The sequence below is a fragment of the Telmatherina bonti genome, assembly GCF_933228915.1.
Source record: "Telmatherina bonti genome assembly, chromosome: 2".
Lineage (NCBI taxonomy): Eukaryota > Metazoa > Chordata > Actinopteri > Atheriniformes > Telmatherinidae > Telmatherina > Telmatherina bonti.
Window position 1 is genome coordinate 9,626,779 of NC_136620.1, and position 26,623 is coordinate 9,653,401.

Here is a 26,623-nt window from a genome sequence, read left to right on the forward strand (position 1 = left end):
AAACTTTAGTCATGAAAGAGATCTATAACACACACACACACACATATATATATATATATATATATATATATATATATATATATATATATATATATATATATATATATATATATATATATATATATATATATATATATATATATATATACATATATATATACATATATATATATATATATATATATATATATATATATATATATATATATATATATATATATATATATATATATATATATACATACATGTATATATATATATACATTTATATATATATATATACTGTATACATATACTGTATATATATATATATATATATACATGTATATATATATATATATATATATATATATATATAATATATATATATATATATATATATATATATATATATATATATATACATGTATATATATATATATATATATATACAAGTCAAACACATTGAGTGCTTAAGGTGAGAAAGCTGCATTGAGCTTCCTTAAAGTGTTTTTTTATTAAATGGTTTTTTTTTAGTTTTTTTTTTATTAAATGCATGAAAAAGTATGAGACTTAAATTAAATTTATTTTGATTTTTTCCAAACTTTCTGCTGAGAAATATTTTCCTCTGAACCTAAACAGACTTTTCTGCTATTAAAGTTTTGCATTAAATTCAGATTTTCTTAAATCCTTTCACAGCTAAAATCTCTGCGCAGGTGTTGCTTCTTTGCTGGTTTAAATAAACAGCACTGCTGTCATAAAATCAGGGTAAATATGAAGTATTTAGTTGTTATGTGACAATCAAAGCTGTAATTAAAGTATCAGAAGCTGTGTACACCAACCAGACTGAGATAATCACAAACAGAAAGCTCGGTGTGTATCAGTGTGTATCCAGTATTAACGTCCCACCTTACAAGATCAAACTCACTTTTCTGCTTTAAATAAAGAGAAAAATATCTTTTGCAAATCTAAATGGTATCTGATGACTCTTTCATTGTGTCCAGACCTCAGCTGGTTAGTAAATGTTGGTGTGCTACTCTGCTTTTAGCTTGTTTCCCGCTCAGATCTGGTCGTGTTGGTTATAAAATGTTGCTGTGTTGAAAATCTGGCAGCAAAATAAAATTACCACTGGAGATGTTTGATTAAAATTATTCTAGTATTACACAGCTGGCCATTTGTATAGCAGCAGGAACATAAAACAAGGATTAATACTTCACCTCCCACACTGTACAGCTGACAAGAAATGTGTGGGCAGAACAATAGCATCCCCCCAGACCCCTCTCCCAGCTGACTGATTAATTTACAATACAGTTTATGTAAATGTGGTTTTGTTTCGTCCTCTGCTGGGGTTTGCTTTCTCTCGCAGAAATTCTACAGTTGGAGCTGGTTTCACTGCCCGTTCAGCACTGATCCAGCATTGATCCATGTCCAGCTGAAGGCATCTCACTGGTCAGATAATCTTCTGCAGGACATGGCAGGTTTAGAGATTAAGAGCATCATCAAATTCCCAAGAGAAACTGGTGAGAATGTGATTCAGGATGGAAACCAGTCAGAAATGACATGTATGTGGCATCAGCAGTAGAGCTGTGACGATATGCTTTCGTCCCGATTCGATTCGATCTGGGTTTATTTTAGGTGTAGATTTTATTTAAATTGTGATTCTCACGATTCCTCAATATTGCTGATTTTTGTAGACTTAAAAACAAAATAAAAATGTATAAAACTTTCTTTTTCTCGTCATTTTTCTTCATTTCAATGAGGAAAAATCAACACAGTAGCCAGACCATCAATTTGCTGCTATAATGCCCAAAAAGACAAGATCAATAAAAACAATAAAAATGACAAAAATTTTATAATGGATTATTTTTATATAATTGAAAAAAAAAAATTAACAAAAAACTATTTCAAAATTGAGAAGCAAAAAAATCCCAATATTTGATTTTTCGATTCGATTTTCCCACCCCTAATTAGCAGGTATATGAAATATCATGTAAATAATATTCATTCATTTTGTTGAGCGCTTGCTCCAGTTAAGGGTCGCAGGGAAACTGGAGTCTGTCCCAGCAATCACTGGGCGAGAAGCAGGTACACCTGGACAGGTCGGCAGTCCAACACAGGTAAATAAAAACACTTTCATTAAAAAAAACATTAAATCTTTATAATCCACAAAGCTTCCAATCAACACACGGGTGAATTAGCAGAACATTTCCAGCCATGTGTCTGCCTCCATTATAAGCACAATCCTGACCAGTTAAAACCTCCTCCACATCTTTACTGCTGTTTCCCAGCATGGTCATGAAATGGGCTCAAATTAAACTCATAAAAATGAAACGTGAAACAGTTATGTAGAAAAAAAGGAGAGCCTGTCTGCTCTAGAACTTCTGTATGTTCAGTAAATATCCTGTAAAAAAGACTTTTTACTGTAAATGCAAACTTATCACAATGATACTGAGACTATACTGTATGTTCTCTGGATGTGTAAAAAAGTCTTTTTTAATCTGAACTACACTTTTTTGCTCCTCTGCCAGTAAAAGGACATTGTACCTTGCTGTAAACAGCTTCAGGAATACTCTTTAAAAAGTAGTAATGACTAAGGATATGTGCATTTAAACATTCAGGATGTAAATAAGCATTTTTGATGAATGCTGTTTATTCACTCTGGGACTCAGTAACAATCATTTCCACTTTCAGAAAACCCTGATTCCAAGTGAAGGAAATGTCCAAATGATAAAAAGATTAAGTGAATACACCTCAACCTGTATCCATGTTGTTAATCCTGAAACTCGGCTCTGGACCCTAACCCTGCAGCCCGGTGGAGGGGTCTCAGACCCCAGCTTGGAACTGCTTTTCCAGATGAGACTTGTAATTCCACATCTTCAGTGGTTTTGGTGACGACCCAGTAGGAGTTAACATACCAGGACTGAGTGAACCGTTGCTGGTTTGATGCTTTTATTTGCTTCTTCTCGTGGTAAATGATGCTTTCTGGCTGACTGCTTTCCTCTGACTGATCCAAACCAAACATAAAGACTTACCTTTTGGTTTTTCAAAATAAGAACGAATCCTCTGCTCTGTGGCTTTTCTCAGACGCATCTTATCAATTAGTACATGGTGTTTTTAGGTTTCATTCATTCATTAATTATCCTAACCACTTAGTCTGATGAAGGCTCTCAGGAATCTGGAGCCTATCCCAGCAGTGTTTGGGCGAAAGGCAGGGTACACCCTGGACGGCTCTCCAGTCCATCACAGTTTTTCAGGTTCCTCAAACACTAAGTCCATGTGAATGACATCAAAATGATAAATAAAAGAACAAGTTTGTAAATACACGTGAACTGTCTCTGTGTGGACGTGGCCTTATTTTAAATCACACTGGCTCTGACCAGTCCACGCTTCGGGGAGCCCCTCTGGTCTTTTTGGGACCCCAGATTGGGAAGGACTAGTCTGGCAGAAAGTGTATGCCACAGATGCAGATGGAAAACTCTTGGACTTCATAATTTAGTTTGGTTTTAAAAAGTTCTGGTTCCTGAAACTGTTTCTGGTAAACTTGTAAACGTGTTGCAAAATATTTTTATTAAAACTGTCGACAGTTCAGTCAACAAGTTCATTTTAACACTAAATTCTGTGCTAAGAAAATGAGTTTTTCTTTATTTCATGGAGGAACTAAAGATGTTGGCGATGAGCAGAAGGCTGAACAAACATTTTAACTGCATCTATTGAGCTGGAGAAACAAACATGCTCCATGACACACACATTGACATGTAGAATAGACAGATGCTGAATAATTCAAATCTGGTTTAATTGAGGAGAAAATCAAATGGAGAGTCCTGCGCTCTTCACACTGATCCAGAAAGTAATGCCTCACACACTTCTTTAATTGATGGGACCACTTATTTCCTTAAGTCCATGGAAATGGCCACTGGGCTTTTATCTGCAGCTGTCTCCATGGTTACAGACTAAAGTTTAGCTGATGAGTGTGAGAATGTCTGCATGTGTGTGTGTGTGTGTGTGTGTGTGTGTGTGTGTGTGTGTGTGTGTGTGTGTGTGTGTCTAATTGACTCGCTGTTAGAGCTTTTAATGAAGAGAGGGCAGCCTACACTCCAGTTTGCTGTTTGGGGGTCATCGGAGGATGAAAGGAGGCCGCCTGCTCAGGGGAAAGCAGGGAGGAAAGGCGAGAAGGAAGACTGGGAGGAGGAAAGGTAGAATGGAGGAGAAAAGATTATAAACTAAAAAAAAGTTTAACTTTTACAAGCAAACAGCTCGAGCAGGAAAGTGTCTGAGCGTTTTAACACCAGACATCAGATAAATGAGTTGGTGTTGCAGTGTCTGCATGAGGCACTCTGTGTCAGATTCTCCATTTCTGCAAAACTCCTAGAATAAATCCGATGCTAGAACTAGTGAAACCACACATCACACAGAAACGAATCAGTACGTCAGTCTGTAGCTTCTTACAGCTCAAATCTATTTTCATTTATTCTCACAATATTTACTCAACCTTTTAATGCTAAACGTTTATTACAGACACAGTAGAAGGGTGAACTGACAACATTGCTAGTTTCCTGATCCCATACTCTGATCAGCTTACAGTGCCAGCAGAGAAAGACCAACGGCTTTAGATGAAAAAAGTAACCAAGTTGTGCTCTCCAGCCAGCGGATTAATGAAGGACTGATGAGGGTGTCAGGATTGGGTATAAAACGTGTAAAAAAAAATTATAAAGAAAATAAACTTAATGATGGCTTGTAAAGAACTTTGATCTTTCAGAAACTACAGAGCAGAATTTTATTAAAAGATTTAGGATATTTCAGTGAGAAAAGATCGAGGACAGAAACCACTGTTGGATAACTGCTATGACCCCTTTCAGATGGCGGATAAGAGGCGCAACAGGCATGTGACAACTGAGGCAACATTTTATTGTCTCAGGAGGTCATTAGACATTACCAAAATAGAAGTCGGGGTTAGAGGTTTCTGCTCAAAACAAACCAAAACGCAGGGCCTAAAGAACTCAGAACCCACCAGCACAAAAAGACAAGAAATAAAGACTAAACACAACCCACAAACTTAACCGAACGACTACAGACCCAAGGAGGAGCAGCACCATAAGCTAATACAACAATTTAAATAACAAGATATAGCCAAAAGAAAACCACACAATCCTAACTATCCCAAAATCCCAAATTCCCTAAAGAAGATAAACATGATACAAAAAACCAAGCCAAGTAGTTAAACCCTACAGCCAGCATCAAACCTCACACGATGCAGAAAAAACTGTCTAAAAGTCATGACAGCTGCTGTCGTTTGTGGGTCTGCTAAGTCTTTTTATTTCCTGGGTCATGGCAACTCGAGCGCGATTGGCCCGTTTTGCAGCCAATCAGGAGAGGGGGAGGTGAAGGTGTGACAGCAGTCAGTCAATCCCATCCAGGTGTTGGAGTGTGATGATTTGTATGGGAAACAAGCCGCAATTAGTACGACAAGACACAGCAATAACCTTCAACCACTTAGGGTTCAGCATAAACACCATCATACCACCAGGATCAACACAGCTCAGGAAGACTTTGGAAAACCCATTTTCAACCTGATGTAGTTCATTACAAGTACGACGAATGGAACCTGAAACTGAGGCTGAGACACAGAAACTATACAACTTTATCATCTAGGACCAAGCGGCAACCTTTGGCGGTTCAAAGTGAAGCCTATGTGGAAGTGCATAAAACAGCAGTTCCCCCTTCATCCACTAGGGGCTGCACAACAGAGCAAACAGAGCCGTTAGAAATAAACATGTTTACAGCCTGGTTCAAAAATATTTTCGGTTAATAGGTCAGGTTTACCTTCATGACAGCTGTGAGGGGAGTAAAAATATTTTTAAATCGCCCGTTTAAAAGTAATTTAATCTCAAAACTCAACATATTTAGGGGCATGTCCTTTTGATTGACAGGTACCTGATCTCCCGCTTCATGTCAGAAGAACGTAGAACAACATCAGTGACGTACAACAAACTTTAGCTGTTTGTGGAGGCTAATAATGAGGCGATAAAAAAAAAAATCAAAGGAAATGATGGTCATTTCTATTATCCTACTGGAGCTCTTTCTTATCAAAAGGCAAATATTTAGAGCTAAAGTTAAATATCTTTGAATGAAAGCTAATTAGGAGAAGCCCTGTATGGTCGGATGTCTTCAATTCACACTGGAATATAAGGCAATTAAACAGGAGGCCTCAAAGGAGTTGGCTTCACGTCTGTTTATTTCTTCACTGTCTTTGAGAAGACTAGCTTCCTTCAATAAACATGTATAATTGCCTATTTATCAAAAAGCCCCCCTTTTACATGAAATATTCATGATAAAACAATAGCAACAGAACTGTAAGATGAGAAGGTTAGCGCCGGCAGTGGGGTTCTGCAGGTACCGTGCAGCAAACATCAACATGAGTTAATCACAAAATGAAGTTGCTCCATGGTCGTGGATTATTCCACTCACATTGTGTGAAAGCTGAAGACAAAATGAGTGGCGGTGTATTGGTGGATGAGCTTTTTATTCTGGTGTAAAGAGAAAAGATATTGCATCAGCGTCTGACTGGGGGAAATGAGATTTCAGTGTGTATAAGAAATATTTGAATAAATGTAATCCTGCTGCAACAGATCTAATCACAAACTGGAGACATGTCTGGCAAGTTAATGTGTGGTGGAAGTGTTGGACTATCCTCAATCTGTGTGTTTGTCTGTGTTCCAGGTGCTGTGGAGGTCAGGAAAGAAGGTCTGGAGGCTCAGATCAATCGTCTGGCAGAACTGATCGGACGTTTGGAGAATAAGGTGAATCATGCAAACATTTAAACTTGGACTTGGGACAGATTGCACTGTCCCAAGTCCAAGATTGTCCTAAATCCGTTGGATTTTTAAACAAATTCAGCTGCGTACCTAAGGTCTTAAAGAAACATAAACTACATCAGTAAGAAGTAGCAGAACATCAACACCATATTTTTATTTAATTTATTTATCCTTTACCATATTTGCAAATTGCATCTTCTTGTGTTAAACACACATCTTTGAAAGAAGAAAGACTTCAAGTACTTAAATTACAGAAGAAAGTATTAGTACATATGTCACTACTTGACCAGGTAACTAGCAGGCATAATCAGTGGTGGGTTGTGAAGAGACAACATTCTTTTGCATGTATCAAAATATTATGATCTGATTTTATTAAGCCAAACAGGTTCCAACACCTCTTCAGGACTTTTTATCCTGAACACAATGGAAAGCCTGTTGGTTACTTTAGAAATAAACTACCACCTAGCATATATAGCAGAACGTTGTTTTACTAAAGCAGCATCTGTCTCAATGAAAACTCGGCTGAATTGAAGTGGTTTGCAGAGATTCCTGGTTTAAAACGTTTCACACTGAAGCAGAAGAATGGATATTAACACTGACATGGTTTTATCTATAAATAAGTGCTTTTATAGAGTGGTGAGAAAAATAATTAGAGTCCTGAAGAATCTTATTTTAATCTTAAAAGTCTAATTCATTTCACAGGATGCTGTTAATGCTTTTATCAACCTTATGCTCTATCTATCTATCTATCTATCTATCTATCTATCTATCTATCTATCTATCTAGCTAGCTAGCTAGCTAGCTATCAAGTATCTGCTAGCTGTATAAAGAGACCCTATAAGCAACCAGTCAGCCTGGAAATGAGACATGTATTTGTTGAACAAGGGTTGCATCTAAAAGTTACATGATGGTAGTGATCCTGATTTGTTGTTGCCACATTCTCTCTGTTTTCAAACACATTATCAGGCCAAATAAAATCTGCTTTCTCGTGCATATTTAGCGTGTGTAGCTAAATATGTGTAGTGACGGTTTTGGACAGAAAACATGACTATAAATGCAGGACGTAGAAACTTACCTACTGTTGGGCCCCTGGGCTGAGAGGTTTTGTAGGCCCTGTCCTGTCCTCCAAATGTACCCAGTCTTCTACATTAAAATATCCTAGTAAGACGTACACATTGGGATTTACATACAGTTATGGATCTTTATTATTCCCATGAAAAGTATTTTATTCGATCAGCAGTTGTAGCAAAAACAAAGATCTAAAGTCTGTAATCAAGTGGTGGGTCTACGTCATTGTCTTTCATTGGCCCCAAAATTCCTGGCAGCGCCCCTGGTTGTATCAGATTGTGCTTTGGCCGTTAGCTTGCCTTACTTTGAAGCTACTGTCTCGTGCTGACGGCAGGAAGGTTATCTTTCCAGAAAGGGTCACGAGTATCCTGCCATTCTCTTTCTGACCATGCACACCGGGGATATCTAATCCACATATTGTTCAAGTTTACTCCAAAGTCGTTCACTGAAGAAAGAAAGTAATGAAGATAAGACTAATCTCCTTGTATGTAGCTCTGCTCCGTTTGAACCCAATCTGTCTTGTAGTTATTGTAAATCCACTGTGTTCATCTGAGAGCTGAGCTGCTTGGTAATAATATTTCAGACACCCCCCCCCCCCTTCTCTTCTTTGTGATAAAAGCACTTTAAGTCTTCAGACATTTGCTTACGACACATGTTGGTGTATGAGCTTATCTAACAGGTGAAGACCGAACAGGAAACTGTTTCTGTTCTTCCAAGCACGAGAAACTTCCATCTTGTCATGTCTTCTTTTATCTGTTTTGATAAATTATTACTTGCTGTTAGTGTAATTCCAGATATTTAAGGCCACGCTGTGTGTCTAAAGGGTACTACATCGTTTCTTTGTGGAAGCCAAGTTCCAGATAAAATCATCACCTCCGATTTTCCCTCATTAATTTTGCAGTTGTATAACCAGCTTCATTGCTAGGATATCATCCACAGATAACACTGTAACATGTTGAATTCATCCTTTATGCCTGGTGTCTGTGGACTCCAGCTGATTGCTTCCATTGGTGTTTTCATACGGACAGTAGAGAAGGATCTCCTGGTCATCTTCATCTTTGGATCAGCAAGCTGGTTGGATTGGATCTGTCAGGAGGATCATGTAATCCATTGGACTGACTTTGTCACCAAATCCAGAGTTTATCACAGTTTGCTGAAGGGATCCAGTCCACCCTGTCTAGTGATTAGTATTCAGTTTAGCTTGGATACTTCTGAAGATCTTTGCATCGCACATAAAAGGCCAGATGTGAGGTCTGTAGAAAGTTTGGAGTCTTTTCTTTCTTTCTTCTTTACCTTTATGATGACATTGGACCAGGTGGCTCTGCTATCTGTAATGCATCGTGGTTTAGCTAAAATAAGGATTATTTCATCAAAGATTATCTTCTCCAAGCGGCTCATTATTTTAGGTTTTTTTTAATGGTTTGTCTTATTTCTGCTGCTGTGATTGGCCGGATCAGGTGGACTGCCTCCTCACTGGAGAGTCTGTTCATATCCAGAAAATCATGGATCTTTTTCGTCTTGTTTTGACTTTTAAGCTGGTTTGCATTTTTTTGTTGCAAAGGCATCACAGTTTCTTTTGGATTATTGCTGCCATCCGATACTTGCTCCTAATATCTCCCACTCAGGAATCTCAAGAAACTTACTTCCTGTCCAGCTTTTTGCAGTAGTTTAGTTTACAGCTGTATCCCCAATAAGAAAAACTTGGGCCCTTATCACGTCATAACATAAAGGTTTTATTGTTAAAAACATGAAACTTATGACACTGAAATGTGATACGCTTTGTGAATATGTGGAATAAAAGCTGTATTTGTCTTTGAATGAAGAAAACTATGGATGCAGTAGATCAGAGAAATCTCTAAATGGGTTTAACTTCAGAGATAGCGTGATGGTGAAACTGGAAGACGCTAAACCAGACATATATGTCTCAGAAGACAGCGAGGCCATAGACGTAACCACTGAAACGTGTTAACCAAAGCAACACGAACACACGCAGGCAGGTGACGCGTTGCTCCCAACTGTCCCACATTCATGTGGAAGTATTAATCCTTGACATAAACAACAGAAATCTTTCTGCTTGACAAGAATAATTCCCATAAAATGGATTTTGCTTCAATATTTTTAGGTCGCAGCAACATCTGCTTGCAGAGCTTTGTGTTTTATGTTTTTACAGTTTTTATAATAAAACTTATGACATTATAATGTGATAAGGTCGCAGTCAATGCTTAACTATGTTATAACATGATACGGTCTGAAATGGGTTTTTTATTTATTGACATCTCTGTGTTTCTGTAAGTTTTAGTGTTTTCTTCTCCTGTTTTTCCGTTTGCTGTTCTTCTTTTCTTTACATTTCTTATGTTTTGTGTTTCCTGAAGCCGTTGTGTTTTATTTAGCCTGAAGATAGAAGCATGATTTTCCTTCTCATCACATGCTTGGATTCTTACAGAGAGAGATGCAGCCATCATCATTTAGTGTGAAATATCCAATCAGACCCCTGCATTTCTTCCTGAAGTCGGGGATTAGTCACTAATGAGACGTTTAAGCCCCTGTTGTTGCCAGTAATCTGAAGAGTTTATCTGATCCAAGCCACGTTTTTTGTGTGACCAGGCTACAATCTCTGACTTTTACTTTGATCTTCCTTTAAAAAGAAAAAATCCATTCTGCAGTCATCAGACTCGTGTCTGTGAGCTCTCTTTCTTTAGGGTGGTGGGGCACCCAAACCCCCAAATCATCCATTTTATAGTCCATCCCATGTTCTACTCCACTGTATCTCAAATGGGGGCACGCGTATACCCCTGGGGGTACTTCAAGGCATTCCAGGGGGTACATGAAATTTGTTTAAAAACATATATCTTTTTATGTTTTCTTTAAAACATCCTGAAACAAAATAATACAAATATATTATTCTATAGCCCTGTGATGGACTGGCGAGCTGTCCAGGGTGTACCCTGCCTTTCACCCAAAGACAGCTGGGATAGGCTCCAGCTTCCCCACCACCCTGAGTCGGATTAAGCAGTTAGGAAAATGAATGAATGAATATTATTCTATAAATGTTGAATATATTTCAATAAATGTAAGTGTACATTTATAAACTAAATGTACATTTAGATTTACATTATTTCATTCCTCCCAAAATCCCACAATCCGACGTGAATTGAACCCCACCCTGTTGCCTTGACAACAGAGTCCTGGTTGAAGCGTAGTAGAGATTTCGCACGGTTAAAGTTTAATGAACCAAACACAAATTACAAAGTCCTGTATTTCATGTTTTTTCTTAACCAAAACTACTTTGCAGTGGTTAGGGGTTACTTGGCTGAAAAAATATTTTATACAGAGTACTGTGTCACAAAAAGGTAGAGAACCGCTGTTCTGCTCTGCAAAGCTTTAACGTCTCTTCCAATCTGAATTTATTCTTTACTTCTATCAGTCGGGAGGGAAACTTTTACGAGTGGTTTACATTTTAATTTAGCTTTTTCAAATCAAATCAAATCAAAGATACTTTATTTATCCCCGAGGGAAAATTCAAGGTTCAATTCAGCTCGTCCAAGGTTAGACATACAGACATTTACATATGACAAGTTTACAGGACGGACTGATACTCCACAAAAAACACACTTCTAAGCATCAGCACAAGTTCAGACAATAGACAACACACAATATGGGAGGGAGGTGGGTGGGGTCTCCCAGACAGCCAGTGAGGTCGCAGCCAGCCAAGCAGCGCTCCTATCCAACTCGCCGTCCGTGAGTGGAGGGAGGGGCGAGGTCTGGAGAAGGCGGTGACAGTTAGGAGAGTGTGTCTGTAACAGTGGGTGTGTGGGGGGGGGGGCAGGGGTGTATGTATGGGGGAGTGGGTGGTGCATGTGTGTGGTAGGTTGGTGGATAAGTGTAGATATGATGGATGGGAGTGGGGGAGATTTGGATGTGACGTGGGGGTCAGGAGGATGGTTTTAAGGGTGGGCTGAACGGGTGGCTGGGTGGACCTGAATGTGTCCGGAAGTGTGTGTGTGTGTGGCTGTAGGTGTGTGCTGAGACAGTGTGAAGTGCCGATGTGTGGACAAGGGGGGACTTCATGTCCCCAGGTGGGGGTGTCCTCTGTGAGTGAGGGGGCGGTGGACAGTTGGTCTGGGATTCCCCTTCTGCCGCCCCGCCTCCTCTTTGTCCTCGTGCCCCCCTTCTGCATGTGGTGAGTTGGTCCCCTCTTGGGTCGGTGATGACTCTCTGGTTAGAGTCGCCGAAGGCTCTGGTTACGGGGATGGCTGTCCCCGGCTTGTCCTGGTCCTTGGGGGGCCCTGGGAGTAGGGGGCGTGCCCAGTGCCGCGGGCGGCTCACCTTCTGGAGGAAAGCTCACTTTCCTCCAGACTTAAATCCCTCAACCCCTCTTCCTCCCCGCTCCCCATCACACACAGGCAGGGTATTGGGAGGTGTGCACGTGGCGCTGGGTGGTGAGAAAGGCCATCAAGGTGGTCTTGATCGCTGCACCCAGCCTCGGCTCACCTCCCAGTTTTAATTACACTTAGACACCAAACACCAAAACACTGACGACTCACATGATTAGGGGGAAGAGCATGCGGTGTATGGTGGGCGGGGCTGCTTAGGTGGTCCCTCTCCCAACACCGCGTGGCACTTCCCTCAGTTTTAATTGCAACTAATACATACTTCACAATCAGTCATAAGCGGGGGGGAGGCAGGGACGATAGGGTCTTCTCATGCCCCTGCTCTCGGGGCTTTACTGGGGGGGGGGGTACGGGTGGGGGAAGAGTGCCGTCCATTAGGCCTAAGTCTGGGCTGGCCTGGCTGTAGGAGGGTTGTCGCCGGCCCTGGGGGGGTGCTGGGTCGGCTGCATCTGTGGGGTGGTGGGGGGGACGCTGGGAGTGGTGGGCGGTAATTATGGGGGCCCTGATCGGGGCCATCCTGTCCTCTGCCCCCTCTGAGGTATCTCACATGGGACATGATGGAGGGGTGAGGTGAGGATGTGTGGGAGTGGGTGTATGGGGTTACAGATGGATGGTGGGATGGCTGGGGGGGGATTAGGGTTGGGGATATAGGTGGGTAGGGGATAGGGATGTGTGAGGATGAGTAGATGTGTGTGTGGAGGGGTATGTTGGCGCGTGGGTTGTATTGGGGTGTGCCTGTGTTGGAGGAGTGAGGGTATGTGTGTGTGTGTGTGTGTGTGTGTGTGTGTGTGTGTGTGTGTGTGTGTGTGTGTGTGTGTAGGGGGGGGGTGTATATGCGGAATGGGATCTGTGAGTGAGGGTGAAGTTTGGAGGGGGGCTATGGGTGGTGGAGGGGTGTTTGGTGGGGCATGTGTGGTTGGGTAGAAGTAGAGGGATGGGGTGGCGGGGTGTGAGCGTGTGTGTGGGGGGGGGTGAGCGTGTGTGGGGGCGGGGGCGATTGGGGTTCGTGTGACTTGGTATGGGTGAGTGAGTAGAGGTGGGGTGGGGTTGTATATGTGATGGATGATGTGCATGGATTGCAGAGGGTTGTGTGGATGGGGGTTGAGAGGGGAGTGCGTGTTTGGGGGGGGGGGGGGGGGGTATGCATGTATATGTGTGAGGGGAGTGCGTGTTGGGGGGGGGGGGGGGGGGGGTAATGCATGTATATGTGTGAGGGGAGTGCGTGTTGGGGGGGGGGGGGGGGGGGGGGGGGGTATGCATGTATATGTGTGTGTGGTTTGGTGGTGGGGGGGTGGTGTCCTGTACCCGGGGGCGCAGCTGGTGCGCTGGGGTGCGACCTGGCTGCCGCTGGGTGGCGGTCTGGGGATCCTGGTCCTCCGTCGGTGTGGGCTGTGCCCTCTGCCTGCGGGGGCGGGGGGCTGCTCACGGGCTCTTGGGGCCCTGGGGCCTGCGCTCTGTCTGCCCTAGGTGGCCGGTGCCCGGGCCTGTTCCCCCTGACTGCGGGGGACTCTGGGTGGGCACCTCCTTCGCCACCTCCTGGGCAGATGCATGGCTGGCTCTGGAGTGGGGGGGTTGGGATCTGTACCTGGGGGTGACTGTCGGTTACCCGGGTCTCTGGGTTCTCCTGGCCTTCCTCTAGCTGTAGGCGGGCGGGGTCACATTGGCATGATCACTCTTCTCTAAACACGTTCCACTCTGAATGTTCTGCATGAATGTTCTGCATGTGTCACAGTCACTGAGTCATCCAGCAAGTTTATTCACTAACAGCAGGTAGCTCTCTTTCTGTCTTTTTGACTTAACTTGCTAGTTTCTGGTCCTCATGATTGTCAACGGTTTTGTTCTCCACGAATCTAGAGTTGGCTTGTGTGGGTGTATATATTTATGTGTGTGGGTGGGTATGTGTGTGTACTTATGTGTATGTGTATGTGTATGTATGTATGTGTATGGATATGTATATATGTATGCATGTGTGAGTGTATGTGTATGTATGTGTATGTGTGTGTGTGTATGTGTATGTGTATATGTATGTGTATGTATGTGAGTATGTATATGTGTATATATGTATATATATATATATATATATATATATATATATATATATATATATATATATATATATATATATATATATATATATATGTGTGTGTGTGTATGTATGTGTATATGTATGTATATCTATCTTTATGTATGCATGTATGTGTACATGTGTGTGTATGCATGTGTATGTATGTGTATATGTATGTATGTATGTATATATGTATATATATAATGTATGTGCGAGTGTATATACATATATATGTAGGTGGGTATGTATGTGCATATACATGTATGCATTGATCTCTTTCTTTTGTTGTTTTTTTTTGTTTTTTTATGTTCTCTTTTCTGTTCTCTTTCTGCCCCTTTCCTGTCCTTTCCGGTCGGGTCCAGCAGCATAAACTCTGTAATACAAGCTATTATCCAAAACAAATTGAAAAATAAAATAAGAATCAAGAAATACAAGGGGATCATTACATCTACAAAAGTTCCCCTTGGCAAAATAAATTTGCTCAGCAGAACACAGCATCCAGAACATCAGTCTGCTTGCTTAAATGCTGGACAAGACAAAAAAAAAAAAAAAAAAAAAAAAAAACAGTGGGTGTGTGAGTGTGTGTGTTCAGTGAGTGAGTCTGTGAACTTTTCCCAGTTCATCTGTGCCACCTGATGTCAATGCGGCCTTGAGAGCTGAGTTAAGTTTAAGTTCCACAGGCCTGAGAAAGGGAGGGGGGTCAGGAGGGGGACTGAGCATCAGACAGCATTACATTCCAGGAGACATGATTCTCGGCATAGTCCATCACAGATCTTCCAAAATTTCCTGAACACTGAAGGAAAAACTTTTGTTTATCATAGTTTGCTTCAAAGTAATTAACCTGAAACCTTGAGAAGTATTATCTCACAACAGTAACAATAAAACTATGATTATTCTGTAATCTTGAGATTAAAAACAGTCTAAACTTTTTCTATCTATTGTGAAATCATCAGGATGAAATTGAGGCCGTTTGACTTCTCAGCTTGAACATTCGGCTGATGCAGTAAATGATCCTCATTAGCATGAAGCTGGAAGGAGCAGTGTGAGGCTACGTTCACACTGCAGGTCTGAGATGGGCTTCACTTTGGATTTAAATGGGATTTCATGTGATCGGTCTATAACCCACATTAACATCATATGTAACACGCTGTTTACGTCTTTATCATAAAAATATCTGAAAATGGTCATTTTGGACAAAATCCTGCGTTGTGTACATAACCTCAGCAAATGTTGATGTAGGTCTGAAAGGGGGGTCGACCAGATAAACCAGTATGTGTTTGTACTGGTGCTTTAACCCTTAAATGTTTTGAGCCCGAAGTTACGATGAAGCCACTTCCTGTCAAATATCTCTCTGGAACAGCAGTGTGTGGAAATTCCTAGAAATTCTGGAAATTAATTTCTGGAAAACCCGTTGAGATGTGACATCTCGTTAGCGAGGGGGACCGACAGAGAAGGTGTGATAGAAAGCTGAACCTTTAGATGATCTGCAGAGGTTTTCCAGGCGTTTCTGTCCCGACCAGGACGTTTATAATCCTCTCACAAAGTGGAGAGTTTTTAGAGACTCCACAGTGACTGATCCACCATCATTTATCACATTTTTTGGGAGAAAAAAAAAAAGATCAATATCACTTCTGTGTTGCTATCTGGACCTAGAAGTGATGACAAAGCCACTTCTGTATCAAACGTTGCACAAATGAATTAGTTTAAATAAATGATAATGTCCAATCAGGAGCAGCCAGAGATGAGAAGTGAGCAGAATGTGTGTGTGTGTGTGTGTATGTGTGTCTGTGTGTGTGTGTGTGTGTGTGTGTCTGAAAAGAACAAAGATTATGATCCTCTAGGACTGTAAAAAAGCACACAGTTCCACCAGAGGTGAGTTTGAGTTGTATTTTTTTAATCATATAGTAAATAGTATTGAAACTGAAAAGACCTAGAAGCCTAGAAAGATGTTTGTTGCGTACCTGCATTCATTTGAGCAACAGAAGCCAATAGGAGTTCAATTTTGTGTAGAATGTTTTATAATGTGTGTGTGTGTGTGTGTGTGTGTGGGGGAAGGACATTATTATGTGGTGTGTGTTTTTGAAACACACGCCACATGTGAATGCAGAAATTGTTTTTATGACGTAAAGCAATTTATGTTGTGGCTTGCATGAAAAATGCTTCATAAATAAAGTTTGATTTGATTAAGGTTTATGCATTTATGCATATTAAAAAAAAACAAGACAGGCTTTTAGAAAAACAGCAAAACAAGGAGTCGTAAGGATAAATGCATCATCTAGTGTCTCATGCAAAGGAAATAATAAACGGGGGAAACTTAGGATGAAATATTCTGCAGTTTCTAAAATGTTTAAAAAGTTGAAATAAACTTTGCTCAGACCTGAAACGCGCCTGCTGGCTGTGAACTCATCATTTAGACACGTCCACCCTTAATTAAACTCTCTCTCTGTTGTAAAGTTGCCAGTTTGTGAGTTTGATATATAACACTGGTGAAATTGGGAACAGCACAGGAGCATGCAGAGGAAGAGGGGAGAGGAAAGCAGAGCAGGAGGAGAAAATGAAAGACACTGGGTGGTTAATGAGGAGCTGGGGGGGTGAAAGCACATCAGTCCAAACTATCTTCCTCCTCACTTCTTTGTCTTTGAGACACCTCCATCATGGCGTCATCCATATTTCCATCTGCCAGCATCTTCCTCGCCTCCTCCCCGACTCCTCCTGTCCGTTCCTCCGCGCTGCCTCCGTCTCATCCAGCGCGGCACATGTTCAGCCTAATGGAGCCCCAGCAGACTCAGCTGTCTTTAAGAGAGCGAGCCACCACGGCAGAAAGAGCCAAGAATAACTAAACGCTGTGTATTGCCAAGGGGGAGGAAGCGTGGGAGGACGGGGGGGGGGTGTCGCATTAGATGGGAGGATGGAGAAAGAACCTGCATCTCCAGCTCCAGTCCCTCATTAGAAACAACCTTTAACTTGTGATCTGATCTGCTTCTGAGGAACGGCTCAGGCTCAGAACGAACCGCTCCCTCAGCAGAGTGACCCGTTTCTGCAGGGATGATGGAAACACTCCTTACTAAAGGAGTTTCCTTTTATCACGTGTGACTGGAAAGATCTCCAGAGACTTTGTTACCGTAACCTGAAGCTGGCTTGTTTACAGTTGCCATAGCAACAAGCAAATCCTTTCACAGCTGACTGAACAGTCAGAAAACAGTAAAGACTTAGGAATAACTTTTTTTGTCACCTGCTATACGTGTATTAACTTAAGCCTGAGAATTGTGCACAGAGAGACGCAGAAATGTATTTATTTATGTTTATTTCAGCGTCCTCTGTCTGTCCAGATCTCATACCTGCACCGAGGCATGGCGGCGTGGTCCGTGGGGATGCGGAATCTGATCTCACAGCAATGCGTCTGCAAAGCACGCCGCTTTATGTGTTCTTTTGTGTGCAATGTCTCACATTATTAAAATGACTCACCAAATGGCTACAGTCAGGGAAGAACTGCAAGGCAGGGTGTCACGAAGTAATATCACGCCACATAAGTTAGCATCTTATATCACACCAGGTGTCCCACCCCCTTCACATCGCTTGGCCCGCAGGCACATGAGAAGCACATCAGATTGTAATGACATGCGTGTGTTTTTCATGGAACCAAGCTGAGCTGTGGCTGCAAGCAGCTCTCTGAGAGCAGCGTTGTGATATTGTTGACAAATATTAAACATGGAATTATCTGTCTAATCCAAACACAGGCATTAAAGCTTGTATGATAACTCCCTCTTTTAAGAAACGCTGTCTGATTGAGACGCGCCCAGCTTCAGTCCTGATTATTTTACTGCACAGAAGACTGAGCCCACTGTGGGATTAACTGGGAATAGGCATGTTTAGTCGCTGAATTCAGATAGAGCCAAGCCATTTTATTAAGAGTTTGATGAGAAAGTCGTTTTGGGTAGCAGAAAACTCAGCTCTTCAAGGAGCACTTCAACACTTAGTATAGCTGTATTTATTGGAAAGTTGGAGAACTCAGCCCAGTTCTTTGCAACAAACTTTATGATATTAATTCCTTGTATTGTAACATAGGTGATATTATATGGTGGGAAGGAAGTAAACAAACAAAAAAAGCCTGTAGCACTTCATGCAAGGATCTGCATCCAACTGGACAGTCCACTAGCACCTTCCTACGATGTCCTCTACTGTTTGATTTTGTGCTTGTGTTGTTCTAACTCATATGTAAGTCACGTTGGATAAAAGCGTCTGCTAAATGACTGTAGAATAGAATATAAAATAGAATCATGAGTTTTAAGAGCACAGACAGGTTTTTAAGGGGTTAAAAACTGCTGGATTGGGACTAAAAAATGAGCTGATCTCCAAAATGAATAAGAAGTTAAAGATTAAACAACATTTACAGTATTTTAATTCAAGTTTCAGTCAATAATTTCACATAAAAAGTAAAGATTAAGCAGAGATTTGAATTCTGAGACTCATTTTTTCGGGGTTTTCTTTTTTATAAACTATAACAAGGAAAGTCTCGACCATGCAAATACCAAAACAATGTCCATTCCTTAAACCCAGCATTCAGCCATGCAGGAGCCCCCCCAAGCAGCGGTTTAGTACTCCCTGTACTAAGATAGTCACTGTGTACAGGATGGCTGTAAAAGGTGCAACATGTTTCTGTTCCTCTGTTTAAGATGTGAAACGGAAACGAACAGAAAAATTGGCAGTTGTGTTGAACTGTGGAGGCTTCAGGTGAAACAGCTGCTAATGTGAGAACTAGAAAGGCAAATTAAAATGCAATTTAACTACAGAGACTGTTGGAAATATTAGACATTTGAAAAGACATCTCTTCAGCTCGTTTAAAATTTTGTGCTAAATTAAGCTAAGCTAATCTAAACTATGCTAACTTGCTGCTAGCTGTTACTTTCTATTATTAATCTTCTTCAAACTTTTAAATAAGTGAATAAAATATTTCTTGGTGAAAGTCAAATATTCAATCTCACACAGAAAAGCCCCGAAGTTCCAGTGAGATTAAAATAATTTGTAATATAATAAACATTCATCTTTCACACACCAGCTAATGCTGCAACTATTGTGTCATTCAAGCTGTTTCGGAAATGATTTCCTGATGATAAATGTTGTGACTCAGGCAGCTCTCAGGGACATTTATAAATTTGACATTTTTAATTTCAGCAGCACTCATGTACAAGTGAGAGGCAGTTTCTGCTCAGGCCAGGTGAGCGGACCAATCAGCAGACTTGGATTTTTAGCAGTTTCTCTCACTTTTTAAAAGAAACATGCAAATACAGTAGAGGCACTCAGATAATCAAATATTGTTTAATTCTGATCAGATTGTTCACTTTTAATGCACCTACAGTAATAATGCAGACATTTCTACTTTCCAGATAAATATCCAACTGAGGACTCCAGATATGGAACACGGCTTATTTCTACTCAATATGTTGACTTTTTTTTGTTTGTTTTTGCTGCTCTGCTTCTGCATTTCATTTCATTTCATTTCACACACACACACAGACACACACACACATTTATATATTTATATCCTCAATCCCTCTAACTCTCTATTCATAGCTAAGATGAGAGTGTGCTACTCCGGCCACCCACTGGCAAGAATTAGTGATGTACCACCAGAAAGCCGTCTAACTGAGATGAATGCAGCAATAAGTACAATCCCTACCGCGACCATCACTGAAACCAACGTGCTGATATACAGTACAGCAACGGTGATCCTGGAGAAGCTTAGCCAACATAACATCAAGGGCAAGAAGGAGGCACTATGGAAGTTGAGGTTAAAAACCAAGATCAAGGCAACTCGAAGGGAAGTTAGTGAACTGTAAGAACTCCAGACGGACACAACCATGAAAAGGGAGCCAGAGAAGTACAGCCAGGTGTCCATACCTGAGGTCCTAGAAACTGCTGGACTAAAAGACAGCACAGAGGCACTAATCGTGGCAGCACAGGAGCAGGCCCTGAGCACCAGGGCGATTGAGGCCCAGATCTACCATACCAGGCAGGATCCCAGGTGCAGACTATGCAAAGGAGCCCCTGGAACAATCCAGCACCTCACAGCAGGGTGCAAGATACTAGCAGGCAAAGAATACATGGAGCGCCATAACCAAGTAGCTGGCATAGTGTACAGGAACATCTGTGCAGAATATGGACTGGAGACTCCTAAGTCCCAGTGGGAAACTCCCCCCAAGGTGGTGGAGAATGAGAGGGCTAAGATCCTCTGGGACTTCCAGATCCAGACAGATAAAATGGTGGTTGCCAACCAACCAGACACAGTGATCATGGATAAGCAGCAGAGGAAAGCCGTAGTGATCAATGTATCCATCCCCATTGATGGAAATATCAGGAAAAAGGAGCACGAGAAACTGGAGAAGTACCAAGGCCTCAAGGAAGAACTGGAAAAGGTCTGGAGGGTGAAAGCAACAGTAGTACCCATAGTGATGGGAGCACTGGGGGCCGTGTCCCCCACACTGGAGAAGTGGCTCCAACAGATACCTGGCGAAACATCAGACATTTGCGTCCAGAAAAGCACAGTCCTAGGAACAGCTAAGATACTGCGTAGAACCCTCAAGCTCCCAGGACTCTGGTAGAGAACCCGAGCTGGAGAGATGAACAGCCACCCGTCCTACCCTGGGGAGATGGGAGGGTGGGGTGAGAGAGGAGTTTATAAGTATTGTATTTTCAAAGCTTTTATTGAAAACAAAGAAAAAGAAAGCTCCAGTAAATGACTGTCAGTGACAACACACTGAGCCAGAAAATGACTACACATAAAAGAAGAAATAAGTTCCCAAACTTTTCTGTTGGCAGGTCTGCTTTCAGAGTCATGAGAGCAGCAGAATAACAGAACACATTTCCTCCTAAATCCCATTTACAAAGGGACAGAGTACTGCAGAAATAGTATGAAACTAAGAAGCCTTTGTCTGACTTCGTGCAGGCTTTTCCTGCATGCGTCGCCGTATTGACACTGTGCAGGTGTCTGCAAAAGGAAATTTTATCACACTGTCAAAGCGAATCCTGAATTGTTTACTGAATGAGTAATAGGGCAGCCACACACTGTGATGTTTTATCTGGCAAGATGGAAATAGATCTTTATGTTGGCACCACTGCTCCGATAACACACAAAGATCCTGTTACCTGCACACGCCTCCTCAAAGAGGCAGATCCGTTGTGTTTGTGTTGCTACAGGTCTCACTTTCACACTCTCCTGCTGTCTTTCATGTTTTTTGTCTGAAAACAATGTTTATTTATTTCTCTCCTTGAGTGGCAGACAAGGCAATGCGTTTCTTCTGTGGAAAGCCAAACCCTTGGGATCGTAGCATCACAAAATACAGACAACATGAAACATTTTGTCTCTGCAGCTCAACCATTTACATGCCATCTTTACTGTTTGGTACAGCAACATTTTTAGTGACAAAAAAAACTTATAAATGAAAAATACGTGGAAGTTGACCCATATGTAAGTCTGTATGTACGTCTGCAGGCGTATCAGAACCCTGCAGACCAGGACTAACAGGTACCTGCAGCTTCTTCCCCTCCGAACCGAACAGGTACGAAGTTTTCTGTAAAAATAATTAAACATTTGCTGTGTGGGATAGAAGGAACCTTCCATATCAACAATCTGTCTTCCCCATCAACAAAGTCTTACAAAGTTTTACAGCAGGTAGGCTACTCAGATGCCTGTTTCCCAGAATCTCCCTTCCGCTCTGTCGCCTTCCTGTTGAAAACTAATTGAAAAGTTTTACTTAATTACAAAGCATATTAGTTTATTCTTTGCCCAGCACTCACTAAATTAATTTGTGTGACTGTATTTATAAATTAGTTGCGTAAATTGGTGGCTTATAATTTGACAACAACAAATGTAATGATGTTTTGGCCAAGTGAATGGTGTGTTTGGCCCATGAACTTATGAAATTACTATCAAATGTATTTAATAAAAAAGTCCAAAGGAAAACAGCCTGCATGGCATTTATTGATTAATATAGCTTCTGTTTAGATTCTATCTGATAATAAAATTAATTAGAGCATAAAATTAGCGCTAGCGCTTGGTTCGTCTACCACCAACTGTTAAGCAGAAATGAAACTTTGCAGACTTCCTGCTACCCTGTTGACAACAGCAAAGCCCGATCCTGTATGAGTAAACCATGCGGTTAGTAGGAAGTGTTTGCTGTTTCACAGCTCTGACAGACCGCTGAGGTCTGAACCACGGACATCTGCTGTTGTTGTCGGTGGCAGGTTACTTTCCATGTATGCAGCTAAAACTTTGTCTATTCAACAATAATAAGCCATGGTTTCAGCCAGAAGACATCTTAACCAGCTTCTAGAAGGTGCTAGCGATTAGACAAAGGCCTGCATGAGTTATCTGTGACAAAAAGAGCCTAAAGTATGCAAATCTGTCATTTCTCTTGGTTAATGATCATCTTTTTTTGTGTAAAGAAGGCTCAGTGTGTTGTACTGCAGGTGTGAAGGATACACATTTACACCAAACCACTGATAACATCATGTCACCTCATCTCATATTTATCTCGCCCCAAATTCCTGTAAACTTAGTTAGTAGCAGTGAGTATAGACGAGAACAAGGAAACAGTTACCAGGTATTTTGCTCGCTGTATGTTCTCCGTTCTGTTAAGGTGGCAACCTTTGCAACCCTCTCTGTTGTTTTTATTGGACTGCAGTTCTGATCTCAAACACTAGGTGTCACTGTTATGATCGCCTTTAAACTGACGTTTGCATGATCCATAATATCACATTACCACTTTCAAGCTTTTTTATGCTTCTATTTTACTGTGTTATTTGTAAATATGGAAAATTGCATTGTGTATACTAAAAACCACTATATATCATCCTGGTTTTATTTCATTACTTTTTTCATTTATTTGACTTGTTTTGTTGCTTCTTACTAGAGAGACAACATCTGCTGGTAAAAATTCTTTGTATGGTTAGTGGTTAGTTAGGGCGGGGGTTATTTCCCTTGTTAAGGTCGCAAAGGGAAAGATCTCACACTCACCTGTTTGAGCATATTCACTTAAAGTGGAGCAAACGAGGTGAGAGGTGACAGGATTTTCTCATCTTTGGGCTTCATTTACAGGATATAGAGACACATAAGACTGCTAGAAGAGCTTTAGAAAGTTTATTTTATATAATATTAAATCTTTAACTTTGGTTTTTACTAATATTGACCCAAAGAAATATGAAAAAAGTCCAAGAAAAGTAAAAAGTTCTCCTCCATTGGCCTCTAAAGCTTGTAAGGAATGAAGATGAGTGGTGATGATTTACATTTCTTATTTTTAAATTGAATCTGTTTTCAGATTAAAAAAATATAAAGCAATAGATTGATAGTATTTACCAACATGAGGCATTTTGATAGTCCATCCATTCATCCATTATCCTAACCGCTTAGTCCAATGAAGAGTCGTGGGAAGCTGGTGTTAGGTTGACGTCAAGTGCGGGGGATTCATATGCGGACTCGGCTTGGAGTTTCAACAATGCTTTATTTGCTTCCTTCTGATTTCGGTTTCTTTCCCAGGTGGATGCGGAAGATAGGTTAGTCGGCAGGCAGACAAGCGGGGAGGTAAACCTGGCGGACAGAGAGGCGGGCAGGCAGGCAGGCAGGCAAGCGGTAGGGCAGCAATCGGGCATGCAGGCAGGATCTCTGACGGGGAAAAACACACAGGTTAACGATCAGGAAATCACACTGGGAAGAATCCTTCAGGCCGAGAGTTGTACCAAAGGCGTTCAACTATCTGGCGATGAACAGCAGGCTGAGCAGATCTTAAATAGTGCTGCTGCTGATTGCCAAGATGCCGATCAGGTGCTGATCCAGGTGCCAGGATGCCAGACACACCCACCAGGGAACAGGATCACAACAGTACCCCCCCCTCAACGGGAGCCACCAGGCGACCGAAACCGGTCAGGATGAGCCCGGCGAAAGTCACGAACCAGGGAGGCATCCAAAATGAACGAGCGAGGGACCCAGGTACGCTCCTCAGGACCATACCCTCCCCAGTCAACCAGGAATTGAAGGCCCCGACCACGACGGCGCACATCCAGGAGACGTCGAACCGTGTAGGCCGGGCGACCAGCCACAAGCCGGGCGGGAGGAGGGGGCCTGGAAGGAGGGACCAGAGGACTGGATGAAACAGGTTTAAGTTGGGAGACGTGGAAGGAGGGATGAACCCGCATGGATCGGGGGAGCTTAAGTCGAACCACAGTAGGGTTAATGATCTGTTGAATTTCAAAGGGGCCCAAGTAACGAGGAGTCAGTTTCTTGGCATCGGTCCGCAAAGGAATGTTCCTGGATGAGAGCCAAACCTTCTGACCAGGGGAATAACCGGGCGCAGGAGTCCGGTGACGATCCGCCTGGCGCCGATTCTGTTCCCCAGTTCGGAGAAGCGCAGCCCGAGCCTTCTGCCAAACCCGTCGACAGCGGCGGATGTGAAGTTGGACAGAAGGCACAGAAACCTCATCCTCCTGGGCGGGGAATAGTGGCGGCTGGTACCCTAGGGAGCATTCAAAAGGGGACGATCCAGAGGCTGAGGAGGTGAGAGAATTGTGCGCATACTCAACCCAGTCCAGATGTTCACTCCAAGAGGATGGGTTAGTTTCTGCCACACACCGGAGGGCAGTCTCCAAGTCTTGATTCGTCCTTTCAGCCTGACCATTGGTTTGGGGGTGAAATCCTGATGACAGACTCAGAGTGGCTCCAATTGACTGACAAAAGGCTCGCCATACCTGGGACGTGAATTGGGGCCCTCTGTCAGACACGATGTCGGCGGGCAGTCCGTGGAGCCGAAAAACGTGATGAACCAGTAGGTCAGCCGTCTCCTTGGCCGAGGGAAGTTTGGGGAGTGCGACAAAATGCACGGCCTTGGAAAAGCGGTCAACAATGGTTAAGATTGTATCTTTACCTTTGGAGACGGGTAGGCCGGTGACGAAGTCCAGGGCAATGTGGGACCATGGCCGTCTGGGAACAGGCAGGGGTCGTAGAAGACCGGCTGATGGTCTATGAGAGGCCTTACTCCGGGCACAGGTGGTGCAGGCAGCTACATACTCCCGAGCATCCTTCTCCATTGTGGGCCACCAAAACCTACGCCTAATGAGGGATAGGGTGCGTGTGGATCCAGGATGGCAAGCCAGACGGGACGAGTGACCCCACTGGAGGACCAAGGAACGGACGGCATCTGGAACAAATAGGCGGTTAGGAGGACCTGTACCTGGGTCAGGTTTCTGTTGCTGGGCTGCGAGGACCCTATCCTCTACTTCCCAGGTAAAAGCGGGCAACAATGCGGGTAGCAGGCAGGATTGGGTCCGTGGAGGAAGTGGATCCTGAAGTGAACTGGCGGGAAAGGGAGTCTGGCTTCTGGTTCTTGGACCCAGGTCGGTACGACAAGGTGAAGTTGAAGCGGTTAAAGAAAAGGGACCAACGGGCTTGACGGGGATTTAGCTGTTTGGCTGACTGCAGGTATTCCAAGTTCTTATGGTCTGTCCAAATGAGGAATGGCTCCCTAGATCCCTCCAGCCAGTTATGCCACTGTTCGAGAGCCAATTTAATGGCTAGGAGCTCGCGATCACCGACGTGGTAATTTTGTTCAGCTGGGGTGAGGCGTCGAGAGAAATAAGCACAGGGATGGAGTTTCTGAGTCCTAGATGATCGCTGAGACAGCACAGCTCCAACTCCTTTGTCTGAGGCATCGACCTCAACCACAAATTGACGACTGGGATCAGGGTGTAGGAGAACAGGGGCTGTGGTGAATAGATCCTTCAGTCTACGGAAAGCCTGATCTGCAGGTTCAGACCAGGTAAAGGGAATTGATGGAGAGGTAAGACGAGTGAGAGGGGCTGCAATCTGGCTATAGTTACGGATGAAACGGCGGTAAAAATTAGCAAATCCCAGGAAGCGTTGCAGTTCTTTCACAGAGGTGGGGGTAGGCCAATCTACCACCGCCTTGACCTTCTCCAGGTCAGCTCGGACTTGCCCAGTCTCAAAGATGTAGCCGAGGAACGATACAGTACTCTTATGAAACTCACATTTCTCAGCCTTGACAAATAAGCGGTTCTCCAAGAGTCTCTGTAGGACCAGTCGGACGTGCTCAGACTCGTTCTGGGAGAAAATGAGGATGTCGTCTAAATAGACAAAGACGAAGCGGTTAAGGAGATCTCGTAACACGTCATTAACCAGGGCCTGAAACACGGCAGGAGCATTACATAGTCCAAACGGCATAACACGGTACTCAAAATGGCCCAAGGGTGTCCTAAACGCTGTTTTCCATTCGTCTCCCTCTTTTATCCTGACCAAGTGGTAT

At 42.5% G+C, this 26,623-nt stretch overlaps 1 protein-coding gene across 1 annotated transcript in view; it reads left to right on the forward strand.

The window, feature by feature from the left end:
• The window catches only part of necab2 (N-terminal EF-hand calcium binding protein 2), a gene marked incomplete at its 5' end in the record, with an annotated part of 220,142 nt that overhangs the window by 130,106 nt on the left and 63,413 nt on the right, over window positions 1-26,623 (forward strand). The window contains one exon of the mRNA XM_079258623.1: window positions 6,697-6,776. Coding sequence (XP_079114749.1) covers window positions 6,697-6,776 — 80 coding nt within the window. The remainder of the gene's footprint in view (window positions 1-6,696; window positions 6,777-26,623) is intronic.